Genomic DNA, 16,118 nt, shown 5'->3' on the forward strand with positions numbered 1-16,118 from the left:
GATCAAAGTCATCGACATTAATTCAAGAATAGGGGAAGCATAGTATAATAGACGTGTAAAAAAGGCTAACGGTTTGGGGCGCCTGGGTAGCTCAGTCGGTTAAGCGGCCGACTTCAGCTCAGGTCATGATCTCACGGTCCGTGAGTTCGAGCCCCACGTCGGGCTCTGTGCTGACAGCTCAGAGCCTGGAGCCTGTTTCAGATTCTGTGTCTCCCTCTCTCTGACCCTCCCCCGTTCATGCTCTGTCTCTCTCTGTCTCAAAAATAAATAAACGTTAAAAAAAAAAAAAATTAAAAAAAAAAAAAAAAAAGGCTAACGGTTTAAGTTCAACTAGTCAGCAGTCTAACTGAACAAACGTCAGAATAGTGAAAATAAGCTAAGACAGCATTACAAAGGAATATTGTACCAAGAACCAGGATGGTTAAGATTTCTGTCAGACTCTGAGCAAGGCAGACACCACCCGGGAAAGTGTTCATTTTGCAAGTCACACTTTAATGATGGTCTTTGGCAAATGGAAGTATTTTTTCCAAAGGAAAACACGATTGTGAGGTTAGTTCAGCTCACTCTGCACCGATTCAGTGTTTGCCATGGACCAGACATTGTATTAAATGCTGTTAATACAACATGCCCTGTTCTCGAGCATGTGGTCCAATAGACACTGGCTGCTAATACAGCTGCAAGCACAGCACAGGCTCTTAAAGCAGAGTATGATTTTTGTCTGAGGCCAGGGAAGGCTTTCTTGAGAATATGACATCAAAAAGGAGTTTGGAAGGGTTAGGATTTAGCCAAGGACAAGAAATACTGGGAAGAAATGCTTTGCCCATTAGAAACCATTGAAGAGATTAAAAAAGTTTACCCCAACAAGCTAGGGTATGTAGTTCTGAATACCTGAATATCTGATGAAAGATTACATTTTTTTGTGGCTCCCAGGAAGACAAACGAAAGCCAAGTTTCAGTTAAATATATGAAAATGAATTTATTTAGTGAAACCTTATACTAAAGCACCCCAACATGATGCAAATTCAGTCAGTTGATTGGTGATTGGCTATCTCACAGTAGGATCACATGATTGTTTCATTAACCCACAATAACATGACTCTTACCTTTTTTTTTTACAGGATTGTTTTCTATTCCATCCATACACTAAAACCCTGCCATAAGGCTACATCAATAAGAGCTGTCCCAATGCAGGAGAGACTGCATTGGGAAATAGGAAACTTTATCACAGTATATTGTCAAGGGCAGGCTGGATGATAATTTGTTACGAATGCTCTGAAAGTAACAGTTAAATTTAGGTTAGAGATGCTCTCCAAGGTACCTTCCACCTCTGAGATCCTGCGGCCTTCAAAAGAAACTATTTGATAGCTTCGTGAATACAGGCAGTGACAATGAACAAACTTATAAATTAGGGTTTTTATTTATACTACATAAAGCTTATGTTTCTTATTAAATCTGAGAACCCCTCAGTTGATAGGAAATGTATCACTGTTCAAATATACTTTCTTTTACTCATGGTTACAAATACTCTTAAAACAAAGCAAAGATTCAACCTTGAAACTTGTTTCCAGCCCAAGCTAGTGTTCTAAGCCTACACATCTGGCTCCCTCCCTCTATCAATTATTTACTATAACAATCTAGGGAAATTGCATATATTGCTGCTGGAAACAAGAGAATGGTACTAGCAACATACATGAATCCTTTCAACTTTTTAGCAGCCTTTAATGCAGAGGAAAGCAAAGGCACAGCAAGCTTACCACTCACTGTGCATGAAAAATGTGGGCCCAGGAGCTAGTCCTCCAAGAGGGATATCAACTCAGGGCCCACTCAGAGCACAGGTGGTAGCCTGCTGGATGGGAGAATGCCCGGAGGGTAAAGAAAGGGACACTGAGATTTGGGCTGCAGCAAGATATTTACATAAAGGGAAATAGTCAACGGAAAATTAATAGCTCTGTTGTTATTATGGAAACCATGTGATTACTGCTGGGGAATGTATTTTGATAAATATAACATGATATATTTCATTTTTAACAAATTACACACACATTGATGGGTGGAAAAGGGAATGAAAAGACTATGAATTGTCTCTGTTTAACATTATAAGCACTTACAATTTTCTTTTGCCTTTTTTTCCTGTAATGAATTACTTCTGTAATGACAGAAAATCTTAAAAATTAGTCGCAGAAATAAAACTATAAACATTAAAAATTCCTATGGCAACATTTTCTTCTGATTCTTTGCAATTCAAGTTACTAATTATATCAAATATTTTCGAGACAAATATATATAAAAAAGTGGATTACATTTATGTATTCCATTTAAAAATGTTGACAAAAAACCCCAAACCAAAAGCCCTGAGGTAAGGTGGCATTAAAAAATTGAAAATATTTATTAGGACAGAAAAACAAAACTTTACCATAATTACTACCACTGGAATTATAAATAAAGTAAATGAATACATGCTCCAAGAGCTTAATAGCAGTGATTTGTCATTAAGGTCTTGATGTTCAATAACACATTTAATTTAACAAACTTTGAAAAGACAAAATTACTAAATTGTCTTTAGGCACTACACATTAACCTGAAACTAATGGAACATTTTGTCAACTATACTCAAAACAAACAAAAGAAAACACTACAAGTTAGGTCATCGTTAGCACTGTAGATAAGGATAAAGACATCAAAAGAGTAAAGACATCTTTACTCTTATCACATCATCATACTAGTCTTATACACGTGATCTTCAAATTTCAGTTTGGAAGTTGGATCACTTATCAATGTCAAATTCTGTTTTATTGCACAATGTCCAGTTTGGCAATTTTGAACAACGTTGTAAAACTAAACAAAAGTAAAAGTCCTTAGGAAAAATGTACTTTTTTCAAGAAAAATGAAGTTGGGTCTAAGCAGTTGATATAGTTCTGTTCAAACCTACTCTAACCTGTCATAACACTTTCCTTTAAAAAAATGTGAACACTACAAAAAAATTGTCATTTTTGTCCTATTCAATTCTTTGTGAAGAAGTTTATTAAACTTATTAAGGAAAGAAAATGTGGAAGGGCTGAAGAAAATATCTACAATATAAAGGATAAACATCAACATTGGCTAGTGCCACCAGGGAGGGGCATATCCCTCACACTGTCAATAAAAAGGACAGGAACCTGTTGGTGGTTTGAGAATATTAAGTCTCACAACATCAAAAATGAAGAGCTGGGTCCACGAGCTGTCCAGAACGGCCTGTTTGAAGGCAGTGTCTACATCAGCAAAAGGATCCCTCTAATATTCTTCTACATGTTCCAATTCTCTTCTCACCAGTCATCTATCAGACTCTACGACTATGAGGGGAACATTCAACTGACAAAAACCAACGCTGGTCATCAACATCAACAATAGGTGACTGAAGCTTCCTCTGCCAATTTCACATTTTCCAATCATAAAAATATGCATAGAAGTGGTAATTCAAAAGGCTAACTATATGCTTTACCTGAAATCATGTAACTACAGTATTTTCATGAAAAAAGTTGTCTAGTAACATAAATTGCTTCTGCATCAGTTCCACAAACAAGACAAGGACCTAAAACATCCAAACTGTTTACAGACAAAGTCCTGCTGGGAAGCAAGCTTGTGATTTCAATACGGTCTTTTGCAGGATCAGTGCTGAGCCAGGAGCTTATAAGAGACTGGTGAACATTAGCCTGGTTACTAATGCTGTGAGACAAAAAAGTGCTACTTCTTCCTCCTGTGGGAGAAGAAAAGAGAAGGGGAAAACAGCTTTCAAGACCAATTTTGTATTAGGAAACATCTGAAATTCTACTGATATTGTTAAAAGGCTAGGCTTTGAACTTTATTCTCAGAATAACAGAGTGATAAATCCATTATCACACATCACCATTTTTGACCAACTGCTCGCATTTCCATGGGACAATATGGATATCAGATTTGAAGTCGTTAGGCAAGGCAGATTTTGACTGTCTTTCTGTTGATTATTTAATGGACAGTCTCAGAAACGTAGCATGAAAACCTCTGGCTGTGCGAAGTTAGCCAGTTTCTGGCATTTGTGGTCATCAGTAAGCAGCAGTAAGCAGCTGACAGATTTCAAGCCCTGATACTAGAATTTACCCTGAGGCAGAAGAATGGAAACATTCTGTCATCCTTTAACGTTAAAAATCTGAGAATTTCTAGTATGGTATTTGAAACTATAACAAAATTACACACAAGAATCTTCATTAAACCCTTTTACCTTGGTTAAACAGTGATGATTTTTCAGGTACATCTGTGGAGGCGTCCCAATGCCAGAGGGATCCATCCTCAGAACAAGTAAATAGATGATCTGGGTTGGATGGGTGAAAGTGAACTTCCCACACTAAAAGATAAGAACCAAGAAGCTAATTCCTGTGCAGATTGGTTGAACAAACTTTAAAACCCAGTCTCTATGCATCATCTTCCATTAACTCCACCACATACCTTCAACCCCCAAGTGTGTGATAAAAATCAAAGGCTTCAGAATTAAAGAAAAGACACAATATAATTCTCCAAATGGCTACAACATGTAGATAGGATAAAGACGCCAAGTAAATCTACTTGTGTATTGGGCCAGCAAATGAATGAAAATAAAGGCTAACCATTTGACCTATTACATTTTTTTAATGTTTATTTATCTTGAGAGAGAGAGAGAGACAGCACCCACGCACACACATCTCAGGGAGGGGCAGAGAGCAAGGAAGAGAGAGAATCCCAAGCAGGCTTCTCACCGTCAGCACAGAGCCCAATGTGGGTCTTTGATCCCACAAACCTCCAGATCATGACCTGAGCTGAAATCATGAGTTGGACACTTAACAGAGTCACCCAGGTGCCCCAACCTATTACATCTTTTTATAGAAAATTATGACAATGGGAGAATTCTAAAAGTATTTTAATTGTAAGTTCTCTTATTTTTAATGCTTGTGTCATTAACATATGAAGGTTCTATTACTGGAAAGACTGAGAGAGAAGACCATAAAAGTAATATGCAAATGAATTTCAACTTTGCTTCATGTCAGGATTCCGGATAATTCTGGTATATATCACAGAAATAGCAACTAGCTCCTAGCAATGTTCCCAGAATCTGGACTCAGTTTCAGATGGAGGGCTATTAAGAAGCCAATTTGGGATTTAGGACCCCTCAAGTTCTAAAACTTTAAGAGAACTTCCCGTGTCAAAAGACAAATGGGAGCCAATGACTGGCCAGGATGCCTTAGGAAATTATCTGCAGTGTGCAGATAAAACAGGTAGTGTGAACACGAGTTCAGTGATTCTGGATTAGAAGCTTAAAGAGACAGCATAGAAGGTGCCCAGGGCATAGCATATAAAGTTATTATAAGGCACATACTTGCAACCTGGCAATTCTCATTCTGACCATTACCACAATTAAGCATCATGCCACAGAACATAAAAAGCTCACCTTCTTCAGGAGAGCATGTTCTGGGCAAATTCCTATGTAAAATACATTGATACTGTTTCATTAAGACATAGTGAAACGAAACAGCCTGTAGAGCCAGAAGCAGAATGTACAAACCTAGATTCCTAAATATTTATTTTCAAAATGGAAAACAAACCTCTATACTAACATCATATTTCATTTCTAGCCAAGAGTCAGGATAAATCAAAAAGAATACATCACAATCTACTACATTTCTGTATATTGCTCAGCAATGCAGTCTGGCAGTTAAAAAGGGGCTCGAAGAAGAGATCTGAAAGTCTGTAATTTTACTACCACTGGCTTAGTCAACATCAGATTCTGTGAGGACATAACCTATTTCTTTTTATTTCTTTTTTTTTTTTTCCTGGGCATGGTTATAATTAGAAGAGGCAAAATAATTCTATCCTTTTATTTGCTTCTTGAATATAAACTTAAAAGTCATTTATCTTTCCAAGGTAATAATGTGATACTTAAACTGAGAAGTTGCAATATTGGTGTGTTTGTTCTTTTGTACTTTTACTCAAGTAGGGCTTAATATAAACCTCTCAAGTCAGAATTTAAAACTGTAACCCAGTCATAATATCAAAGATGGTGATAAAACGAAAAATTTCTATGCAGTCAACAACTCCCCACCAAAATCAAAAGATGAACAACAAAAAAAAGACAAGATCCTCTATCTATCGCTTTTTAAAAAACAAAACAGGTACAACAAAAAATTGAAGAACACACAGATTAGCAAATATTAATAATGATGGCCTACATTTGCATGGGAAAAGGGCATCCTCTCATAGGCAATATAAACCGTATGAGTATGGCAATATAAACTGGTATTATCTTTATGTATAACAGTTTGATAACATGTATTGCAACTTTAAAATTATGCAAACATTATGGGTCATTGATTCTACTTCTAAAGAATTACCCGAAGAAAATAAGGGCATAAAGATGAACATGTAAGAATAATCACTGTGGTTTTGAATACTGAAAACATATGTTGAAGGACCTAAACGTCAAATGAAAAGTGATTAATTATTACACATTTATACAATGCAGCCAAAAGCTACAACGTAAAATGATCCATATGTATCGTTACAGAAAGCTGCCTACATTAGTACCCAACAAAAACTTGTGCATCTCCATAGCACTTACTTTCAGCTTCGTGAGCTTTCAGCAGAGACACAGGCATAGTACCTTGTCTAACATCCCAAATACTCAGCATTCCATCCTGGCCACCGGTGGCTACCACATGCTGCTGGTTGGGATGTCTATCAACACAGTGGAAGGGCACTCGGTCACCAGTCCTTTTGTGGGAGATACAATGACATCAAACATGCTGTCAAGTAGAATTTATCTTTGCACAATCCATGAAAACATGTTTCCCTCTAGTAACTAAATGATGGCCTCTGTGGCCTGAGCCACTGGTTGAACTTAAATTGTGTCCAAAAATTGAGTGCATTAAATATGTTTCCAAATACTAGAACTCTGGGAGGGAATTAAAGGCCAAAGTAATTTATTCTCTCTACAATTTGGAGACATAAGGAGCAAGATCATCTGATGGTAAGATGTGCAAACATATTTCCATTTCTTGGCATTTTAGAAACATTATGTGTCAACTAAACAGAACAGTGTTTACTTCTACCTTATTTAATATTTTGTTTATACAATTACTTTTTCAGTTTGACACATTCTATATTCTTCTTTTCTAATTTTTTAAAATGAAAAGTGCATTTTATTTTTTTCAGACATTTTATTTTTATTTATTTATTTTTTAAATATAATTTATTGTCAAATTGACTAACATACAGTGTGTACAGGGTGCTCTTGGTCTTGGGGGTGGATTCCTATGGTTCATTGCTTATATACAACACCCAGTGCTCATCCCAACAAGTGCCCTCCTCAATGCCCATCACCCATTTTCCTCTCTCCCCCTGCCCCCCATCAATCCTCAGTTTGTACTCTGTATCTAAGAGTCTCTTATGGTTTGACTATTCTTTTTTTTTTAATGTTTATTTATTTTTGAGAGAGAGACAGAGCATGAGTGGGAGAGGGGCAGAGAGAGAGGGACAGGCAGAATCTGAAACAGGCTCCAGGCTCTGAGCGGTCAGCAGAGAGCCCCATGCGGGGCTCAAACTCATGAACTGCAAGATCATGACCTGAACTGACTGAGCCACCCAGGTGCCCCAACACACTCTATATTCTTAGAGAAAATAGCACACATAAGGGATTTTGGCTCAGAAAAAAATATCTTGGATTGTATTTTTTTTTATAGTTACTATCCGTAGCATCAATTGTTGAGCAAAAATAAATTCCCCATTAAATGATACAAACTTCAAAGAGATAAAGGCTCTGAATCAATACAAAAATATTTACTAAATGCAGCACAGGAATCCCAAGCCCATCAAATTATACTTGCTTTATCAAATTTAATTAGTGATCATTCTCTCTTCAAATGCAATTAAATACAATATTGTTTAAAATCAGTTGCTATGGGGCACCTGGGTGCTCAGTCAGTTAAGCATCCGACTTCAGCTCAGGACATGATCTCGCAGTGTGTGATTTCTGACCCCATGTCGGGTTCTATGCTGAAAACTCAGAGCCTGGAGCCTGCTTGGGATTTTGTGTCTTCCTCTCTCTGCCCCTCCCCGGCTCATGCTCGCTCGCTCTCTCTCTCTCTCTCTCTCAAAAATAAACACTAAAAAAATTTAAAGTCAGTTGCTATAAACAATCAAACGTTAACTATGTATTACACTACTGAAATTACAAATGAAAACTTACAGTGATAGTATCTGAGAGGGCTCATTTCCTTGTTTTCTGAAATCCCATATTTTTAACTGCCCAATTGAATTTACTGTAAGAATCTCAGGAGTTCGAAGGAAGGTTACAGCATGGAGCGTACTGCTATCTGCGTTGTCTACAAATTAAGAAAACAGTAGTGCCTGTTAAGAAGTCCTTTTTTTCCAGGAAAATCTTAAATCACATTCCTTCTATTAATTGAACTATTACAAGTGAACTTTTAAATGAATCAGTTTAATTTCTATAGTAAAAAGAAACAGTAATATATACATTAAAATAGACTCTCCTTTGATAGAAAAATGGTATCACTCATAAAACATCTGTTTTCTGCATAAAGGGCTGAATTTTGACATATTTCTCTATTCCACTTTAGATTATTACCCTCCATTGCTGAGATAGATTTCAAGTTCCTCTCTATCCAATTTTATACCTTCCACTAGTGGTTAAGCCAGCAACTCCAAACCTCAGGGCTTCCTATAGAGCTCATTCTGAACTTGTGTCATCTGGCTGACTCATCTCAAATCTGTTCATCTTTAGGGGCACCTGGCTGGCTCACTTGGTAGAGCGTGCAACTCTTGATCTCAAGGTTATAAGTTTAAGCCCCATGCTGGGTGTAGAGATTACTTAAAAATAGAATCTTAAAAAAAAAAAAAAAATCAATTCATCTTTTGTTTCATCAACTCTCTGCTCCATGAAGTCCTTCCAGACTGGTATACTGGTCCTTTTCCTTTTCCTAGAGTGTTTAAGTTTATATCACATAATTTAGCATATACTTTTGTGATACTCCTCCAAACTCCAGGCAATCGTCCTTAACAGTTAAATAAGTATACCTCAGAACTCAAAAGAATAATAAACAACACAACTGATTCATGGGCTCAGTCCACGGAAGTTCTGATTCAGGTCTCGGGCGGTGGGTTGTAGAAACTCTCATCAGGCAAGTCTACGTGAAGCATAGTTGAGAATTACTGTACTAGAATAATCCTTCTAAAGCATGACAGGGAGGATAACATCCCCTTGCTCAAAAAGTTTCAATGGCTCTCTAGGTGTCCACCTAACAAAATGTAACCTCTGCAGCTGCACATTAGACTACACAACCCGGTCCCAATTCACGTTTCTTGTGAATTCAGGTGTGAGGTGGTATCTGGCTGTGGTTTTGATTTGTATTTCCCTGATGATGAGTCATGTGGAGCATTTTTTCATGTGTCACCTCTCCTATAGTAGTATCTAAAGTTGGGCTAAACTACACTTTTTGTCATTCTCTCAATGGACTTATCCTGTCCCCACATTATTCCCTTTGTCTGGTGTGCCATCTTTCAGTAATATTTGTGGCTTAGAACCTAGTTTAAAGAAATTTTTTTTTTTTTAAGTTTATTTATTTTTGAGCCAGAGAGAGACACAGCATGAACGGGGGAGGGGCAGAGAGAGAGGGAGACACAGAATCGGAAGCAGGCTCCAGGCTCTGAGCCATCAGCCCAGAGCCCGACGCGGGGCTCGAACTCGCGGACCGCGAGATTGTGACCTGAGCTGAAGTCAGACGCTCAACCGACTGAGCCACCCAGGCGCCCCTAGAACCTAGTTTAAATTAATTGCCACTTGCTCCTCAAGTCTTTACTTGGTAATCCCCTCCAGCCAAACCAAACCAAACCAAACAAAAAACCAAAAGTTTATTTTTCCTTTGTAGTCACTCCTTCATATGTGCCTTATCAACCTTTCATCTTGTAAAGAGATCTTACTTTGTTACCCAAGAGATACAGGTGTGCTGTTTCAAAGGGGCACATGCACCCCAACGTTTATAGCAGCACTATCAACAATAGCCAAAGTATGGAAAGAGCCCAAATGTCCATCTATGGATGAATGGATAAAGAAGATGTGGTATATACATACAATGGAGTATTTAAAAAAAAAAAAAAATTTTTTTTTAACGTTCATTTATTTTTGAGACAGAGAGAGACAGAGCATGAACGGGGGAGGGGCAGAGAGAGAGGGACACACAGAATCCGAAGCAGGCTCCAGACTCTGAGCCATCAGCCCAAAGCCCGGCGCGGGGCTCGAACCCACGGACCGCGAGATCGTGACCTGAGCTGAAGTCGGACGCTTAACCGACTGAGCCACCCAGGTGCCCCTATATACAATGGGGTATTACTCGCCAATCAAAAAGAATGAAATCTTGCCATCTGTAACAACATGGATGGAAATAGAGAGTATAATGCTAAGTGAATTTAGTTAGAGAAAGACAAATATAATATGACTTCACTCATATGAGGACTTTAAGACACAAAACAGATGAACATAGGGAAGGGAAGCAAAAATAATATAAAAACAGGGAGGGGGACAAAACATAAGAGACTCTTAAATATAATAGAACAAATAGAGAGTTGCTGGAGGGGTGTGGGAGGGTGGATAGGCTAAACGGGTATGGGGCATTAAGGAATCTACTCCTGAAATCATTGTTGCACTATATGCTAACTAACTTGGATATAAATTAAAACAAATAAGTTATTAACAAAATGTAAAAAAAAAAAAAAATCTTTGTACATTTTTACATCCTTCAAACACAGCATTGTGTTTACTTAGCACATGGTAGTTGCTTAATATGCTATAATTAACAATTAATATATTAAAATATATGTTAATAACTTATTAAAAACTTAAAAGTTTATTTATTATTGAGAGACAGGGAGAGACAGAGCATGAGCATGAGAGGGGTAAAGAGAGGCAGAAACGCAGAATCCAAAGCAGGCTCCAGGCTCTGAGCTGTCAGCACAGAGCCCGACACAGGGCAACTCACAAACTGTGAGATCATGACCTGAGCTGAAGTCAGACACTTAACTGACTGAGCCACCCAGGCGCCCCAAAATAGGATTTTTCTTACCTATGGTTCTTACAGCCTCCTTGTGATCAGCTCTGAAGAGATTTATTCGACCATCTTCTCCAACTGTGACAATTTCCGGGTTGTCGCACACAACACCCGTGCATGGCGCACTGCTACGGGAAGGACTGCCCGGACCTGTGTGGTAGTGAGCTGTGGTCCACTGCTGGCTGACTGACAGAGTCTAGGTGTCAGAAGTGGGAATACGATTAATCAAAGCAAAGCCCTAAAAACTAGCACTTTCCCCTTAATAAAGACTATTTTAAAATTCTGTCTCACACCCTTCTAGAAAAAAGAGTAACTTTCTCCTTTTTCCTTTGTATTTCTTTTTTTTTTTTTTTTTTTTTTTAATTTTTGGGACAGAGAGAGACAGAGCATGAACGGGGGAGGGGCAGAGAGAGAGGGAGACACAGAATCGGAAACAGGCACCAGGCTCCGAGCCATCAGCCCAGAGCCTGACGCGGGGCTCGAACTCACGGACCGCGAGATCGTGACCTGGCTGAAGTCAGACGCTTAACCGACTGCGCCACCCAGGCGCCCCATTTTCCTTTGTATTTCTGAGTACTAAAGCTTAGAAATTACTTTCATCAAAGCTCTGTATACACTGGGTTAGATTAAAAAAGAATGCTACTCAATAATACAGAACCTTGGGTAAGTAGTAACTTGCTCTGCGTTCTGTGAGTGTTCCACATGACAAACATTTCTAATAAATTTTAACTTGATAAACGAGTGTTGTCTTGCAATACGAGTAATACAGGACGCCAAACGTCCCATGATCACAACTAAGCCAACGGTTCTTCTCTCTTGCACGCGTGCCTGAGGGGCAGGATTGTGGGTGATTGTCTTCCGTGCTCAAATGCTTGGTTTCAGGCCATGGTGTTTGGCAGAAAATCAGTGATTTTTCAGAATGCTGGAAGGTGCCCACAAACTGGCACTAGGGTATCTTTTGTCACTTCAAAGCATCTATGGACAGTCCTTTACTTTTTCATACAAGAGTAAGCTTAGGAATGCTTTGCTTCATTCTACATCATTGAATAGGTTTCTTGTTAAAGTTGCACAAAAAGAAAAAGATTTCATTGAGCCAACAGATAGCAGTGATTCTGTTAGTGAAAGTGAAAGTTATCCTACACAATAACGCTCCTCTCTCTTGTCTCCCTCACACCAGCCACAAAGGTTTTCAAAGGTAAGTGCAGGTTCATTTATTTTTCTTTATATTTTGTATTAATTTTATTATTTTGTATTATATTACAGTATTGTAATCATTTTTATGTATTTTTGGGTTGTGGAATGAATCATCTCAGTTTCCATTATTTCTTATGGGGAAATCTGCTTTGATACACAAGTGCTTTGAACTACAACTATGTTTCCAAAACGAATTACACTCCCAAACCAGTTTTACTGTATCTCAAATATCTCAAATTAAATATGGTTTTAGTTATGTCATTTTTTTTTTAAAGATTTTATTTTTTTAAAGTAATCTCTATACCTAATGTGGGGCTTGAACCTACACTCCCAAGGTCAAGAGTCACATGCTGTACTGAGTCAGACAGACACCCCAGAGAGTTATGTGCTCAAAAGCAACTCTAAATTCTTAAGGGAATTAGCCAACATCTGAGAAATAAACCTCTATAGCATTTTCTAAGTGGCCTCATTAAGAAAACTACTTAAAAAGATCTGGGTCTTATATTTACTAAGCGTGTTTATTTGGAAAATGACCTTTATTAACCTGAAAATCTAAACAAACACTCTTTTCCAGCAACTTAAAACCATTACTAGATATGGGGCTATTTTATCTTATTTATGTATTTATTTAAAAGTTTATTTAGGGGCGCCTGGGTGGCGCAGTCGGTTAAGCCTCCGACTTCAGCCAGGTCACGATCTCGCGGTCCGTGAGTTCGAGCCCCGCGTCAGGCTCTGGGCCGATGGCTCGGAGCCTGTAGCCTGTTTCCGATTCTGTGTCTCCCTCTCTCTCTGCCCCTCCCCCGTTCATGCTCTGTCTCTCTCTGTCCCAAAAATAAATAAAAAAAGTTGAAAAAAAAAATTAAAAAAAAAAAAAAAAAAAAGTTTATTTATTTTTAGAGAGAGACAGAAGAGCAAGTGAGGGAGGGCAGAGGGGGAGGGGGGAGGGAGGGGAGGAGACAGAGACAGAGAGAGAGAGAACGAGAGAGAGAGAGGAGAGAGACAGAGAGAGACAGAGAGAGAGAGAGAGAGAGAGACAGAGAGAGGGAGGATCCCAAGCAGGCTCCACGCTGTCAATGAAGAGCTCAATGCAGGCCTCAAATCCACAAACCATGAGATCATGATCTGAGATGAAACCAAGAGTCGGATGCTTAACCAACTGAGCCACCCAGGTGCCCCCACATGGGACTATTTTAAAGGACTGCCCTACCATTATGCTCTGAAGGTCAGTATTCAGACTTTTAATATACAAGGCATTGAAAAAAATGTCAAGTCTTCCTATAGTCTACCCTCTCCAATTAAAACCAAGGTTCTATTCACAGAAGCAAAGTAGCTGTTCCTGTTCTCATGATACCTGAGCTAGAAGGTGCTCTTTCTTTCTTTGACAGATCAGAATAGCAACTTAAAAGAGAAAATTATAGGAAAATTACTTGCCAGAATAATATACTGATAGGTCAGGACTAACAGAATTTAAAGATAACCAATTTCAGTAAAGGCTGACGCAAACCTGGTTCTAGACTTAGCCTACTAAAACATAGGTAATATGATACCTCCCCACTCCATATTTTGGGAGTATGAAACTTATTTGTGTCATTATTAAATACAGTCCTGTTTAGGCCCTTCTAAAAATAATTAAAATACAAATTCAGTTTTCAAGCAAAAATTCTTTACCTGGTTATTAGGATGGTGAAGGAAAACTGTTACACATCCTGTTGATGAAGCAGCTACAATTCTTTCCTGGTCAAAAAACTAAATAGAAAATTCCTGCTTGTTATAGATTCAGAAATATTGATAAGGAGGAAGCCCATTTGGTTAACCCAATTACTAGCATAACAATTTTAAAACGCAATGAGCCTATAAATGCTAAACAAATAAAATGTGATGATGGGTCTGAAAGTAAAAACCACTATTCAAACAAGAGGATTTTCATGAACAATAAATAACAATTTTTCCCCCTAAACTCCTTTGCCTATAACTGATTTAATTTTGGACTGTTACCAGACAGGTTTAGACAATAATCATTCTCAGAGTCAGGTAGCTTTCTATAGAAGAAAATGCAGGGAGTTTGAAGTCCTACAGATCAGGATTTGAAAACTTACTAATTCCATTCCCTCTACTTTACTGGCTTTGAGACATTGGCCAAGTTAAGTTCTCTAAGCCTTGGTACACCTTTAAAATGGAAGAAGTAATCTCCACTTAGGGGGTTGTGATAAGAATTCAAAAAGCAAAACCATACAAAGTGCCTTGCACAGTATTTGTCACTTAGTGACAAAGAACACTTGATTCACAAACATGTGATGAAAATTACATTACACTTATGTAAAGTTCCCAAAATAACGTTTGGCAAATAGATGGACAACTAATTAAACAAATCAAGATTAAAACGAAAACTGAGATGAAATCTGCACCCCCTTCCCCAGTTCTGATTCTGCTATTAAGTGGCTATACAATGTTGGCAAATCATAACCTATAGAGAACTCAGTTTCCTGTAAAGCCGGAATGAAACTAGACAAACTTTAAGGTCCTTTAGATATCTAATTACTCTCAGTTTTTTAAAAGTTAGCTTTTCGATATTACAAAGACTTACTTGTAAATCCATGACATCACCGTGGTGTTTGATATCACACAATAACTGATGTTCTCCTTCAAATCCTCCATCAGAGTCAACGTTCCCAAAATCTCCAATAGACCACAGCGAAACATAATTTTCCTGTAAAGCATAAAGTTTTCCCTTGAGATGAAATAAACGTCAAACTCTCGAAAATTAAAATTTGTATTGCTTTCAAGCAACCTTGCTTTAAAAGCATCTCAGACAAATGGTAAGGTGATACTTCAAAGCACAAGAGATTCGAGGCTCAAGCACACCATCGATGGCTGAGGTACCCGACAACCGAGCCTCAGACACGAACTCGGAGGAGGGAGAAGGAGAGAGAAGCTAGAAGCCGAGAGTTCGCGCGCTCAACGCGGACGGCGCGGTTCCAGGAGAGACGGCGGAGGGAGGAACTTCCTGCCCGGGAATGGAGGTACCTCATTGTCCCAAGAGCCCGTAGCGAAGGTCTCGGCGGTCTGCAGGCTCCCCGGAGGTACCGGTCGCCACCGGGTTTTGCTGATTTTCTGAGACACAAACTTAGCATAAATCTCCTCCATGCCAAAAGCAACCGCTGCAGATACAGCAAGAAGCACCGCGCGCGCCTCTCAGTCCCGCCCCTTCCCGCGGAGTCCTGATTGGATCGGACGTTACCAAACGGACGGTGGCTGCGGAGAGCCAATTCTCTTCCATGGGAGTGTGGTAACCACCAAACCCAAAGTGGAAGGAAATTGGGGCGCCCTTCCTCACCAATATGGCTCTGAACAGAGTCCAGTCAGTATAGGAACACTAAAACAGTGCACTTGTGCAATAACTGCAATATAAAGCAAATTTAAGGGGCGCTTGGGTGGCTCTGTTAAGCGTCCAACTGCAGCTCAGCTCGTGATCTCAGGGTTTGTGAGTTCTATCCTGCATCAGGCTCTGTGCTGACAGCTCAGAGGCTGGAGCTTGCTTCAGATTCTGTGTCTCCCTCTTTCTCCGCCTCTTCCCCTCTCATGCTGTGTGTGTGTCTCTCTCTCAAAAATAAACATTTAAAAAAAATTTTTTAAAGCAAATTTGAGAGCAAAAACAAAACAAAATCAACGCAGGAGAAACCACCTAGTAGCCATACCTAAGCATTATGGGTTGCATTCCAGGACCCATAGAAAAGATTGAAAATCCCCCAATTCTCTTGGAAGTACGTACATTACTGTACAAACTTACTGGTAGTCCCTCAAATACTCTGCTTCAAAGTTGTT

At 38.9% G+C, this 16,118-nt stretch overlaps 1 protein-coding gene and 1 long non-coding RNA gene across 2 annotated transcripts in view; one reads left to right on the forward strand and one right to left on the reverse strand.

Moving 5' to 3' along the window:
* Nucleotides 1–956: 956 nt before the first annotated feature.
* NUP43 (nucleoporin 43) lies at nt 957–15,513 on the reverse strand. The gene is made up of 8 exons (XM_060616888.3): nt 15,321–15,513; nt 14,881–15,003; nt 13,965–14,042; nt 11,118–11,298; nt 8,228–8,363; nt 6,602–6,753; nt 4,235–4,357; nt 957–3,733 (listed from the first exon to the last, which is right to left on the reverse strand). Exons 1-8 carry the CDS (start codon nt 15,438–15,440, stop codon nt 3,504–3,506), a joined length of 1,143 nt encoding a protein of 380 aa, XP_060472871.1. The 5' UTR covers nt 15,441–15,513; the 3' UTR covers nt 957–3,503.
* LOC145715509 (uncharacterized) overlaps nt 11,431–16,118 on the forward strand; it is a 464,377-nt gene continuing 459,689 nt past the window's right edge. The window contains exon 1 of the long non-coding RNA XR_014137733.1: nt 11,431–11,665. This is a non-coding gene — a long non-coding RNA (uncharacterized LOC145715509). The remainder of the gene's footprint in view (nt 11,666–16,118) is intronic.

This window comes from Panthera onca, chromosome B2 (assembly GCF_046562875.1).
Source record: "Panthera onca isolate mPanOnc1 chromosome B2, mPanOnc1 haplotype 2, whole genome shotgun sequence".
Classification (NCBI taxonomy): domain Eukaryota; kingdom Metazoa; phylum Chordata; class Mammalia; order Carnivora; family Felidae; genus Panthera; species Panthera onca.

Coding starts and splice junctions, on each gene's coding strand:
- NUP43 (XM_060616888.3), bottom strand. CDS start 15,440: ATGGAGGAGATTTATGCTAAGTTTGTGTCTCAGAAAATCAGCAAAACC. Junction 14,043..14,880: donor GTGATGTCATGGATTTACAA/GTAAGTCTTTGT, acceptor TTTTCTATTTAG/TTTTTTGACCAGGAAAGAAT. Junction 3,734..4,234: donor ATCATCACTGTTTAACCAAG/GTAAAAGGGTTT, acceptor CTTCTCCCACAG/GAGGAAGAAGTAGCACTTTT.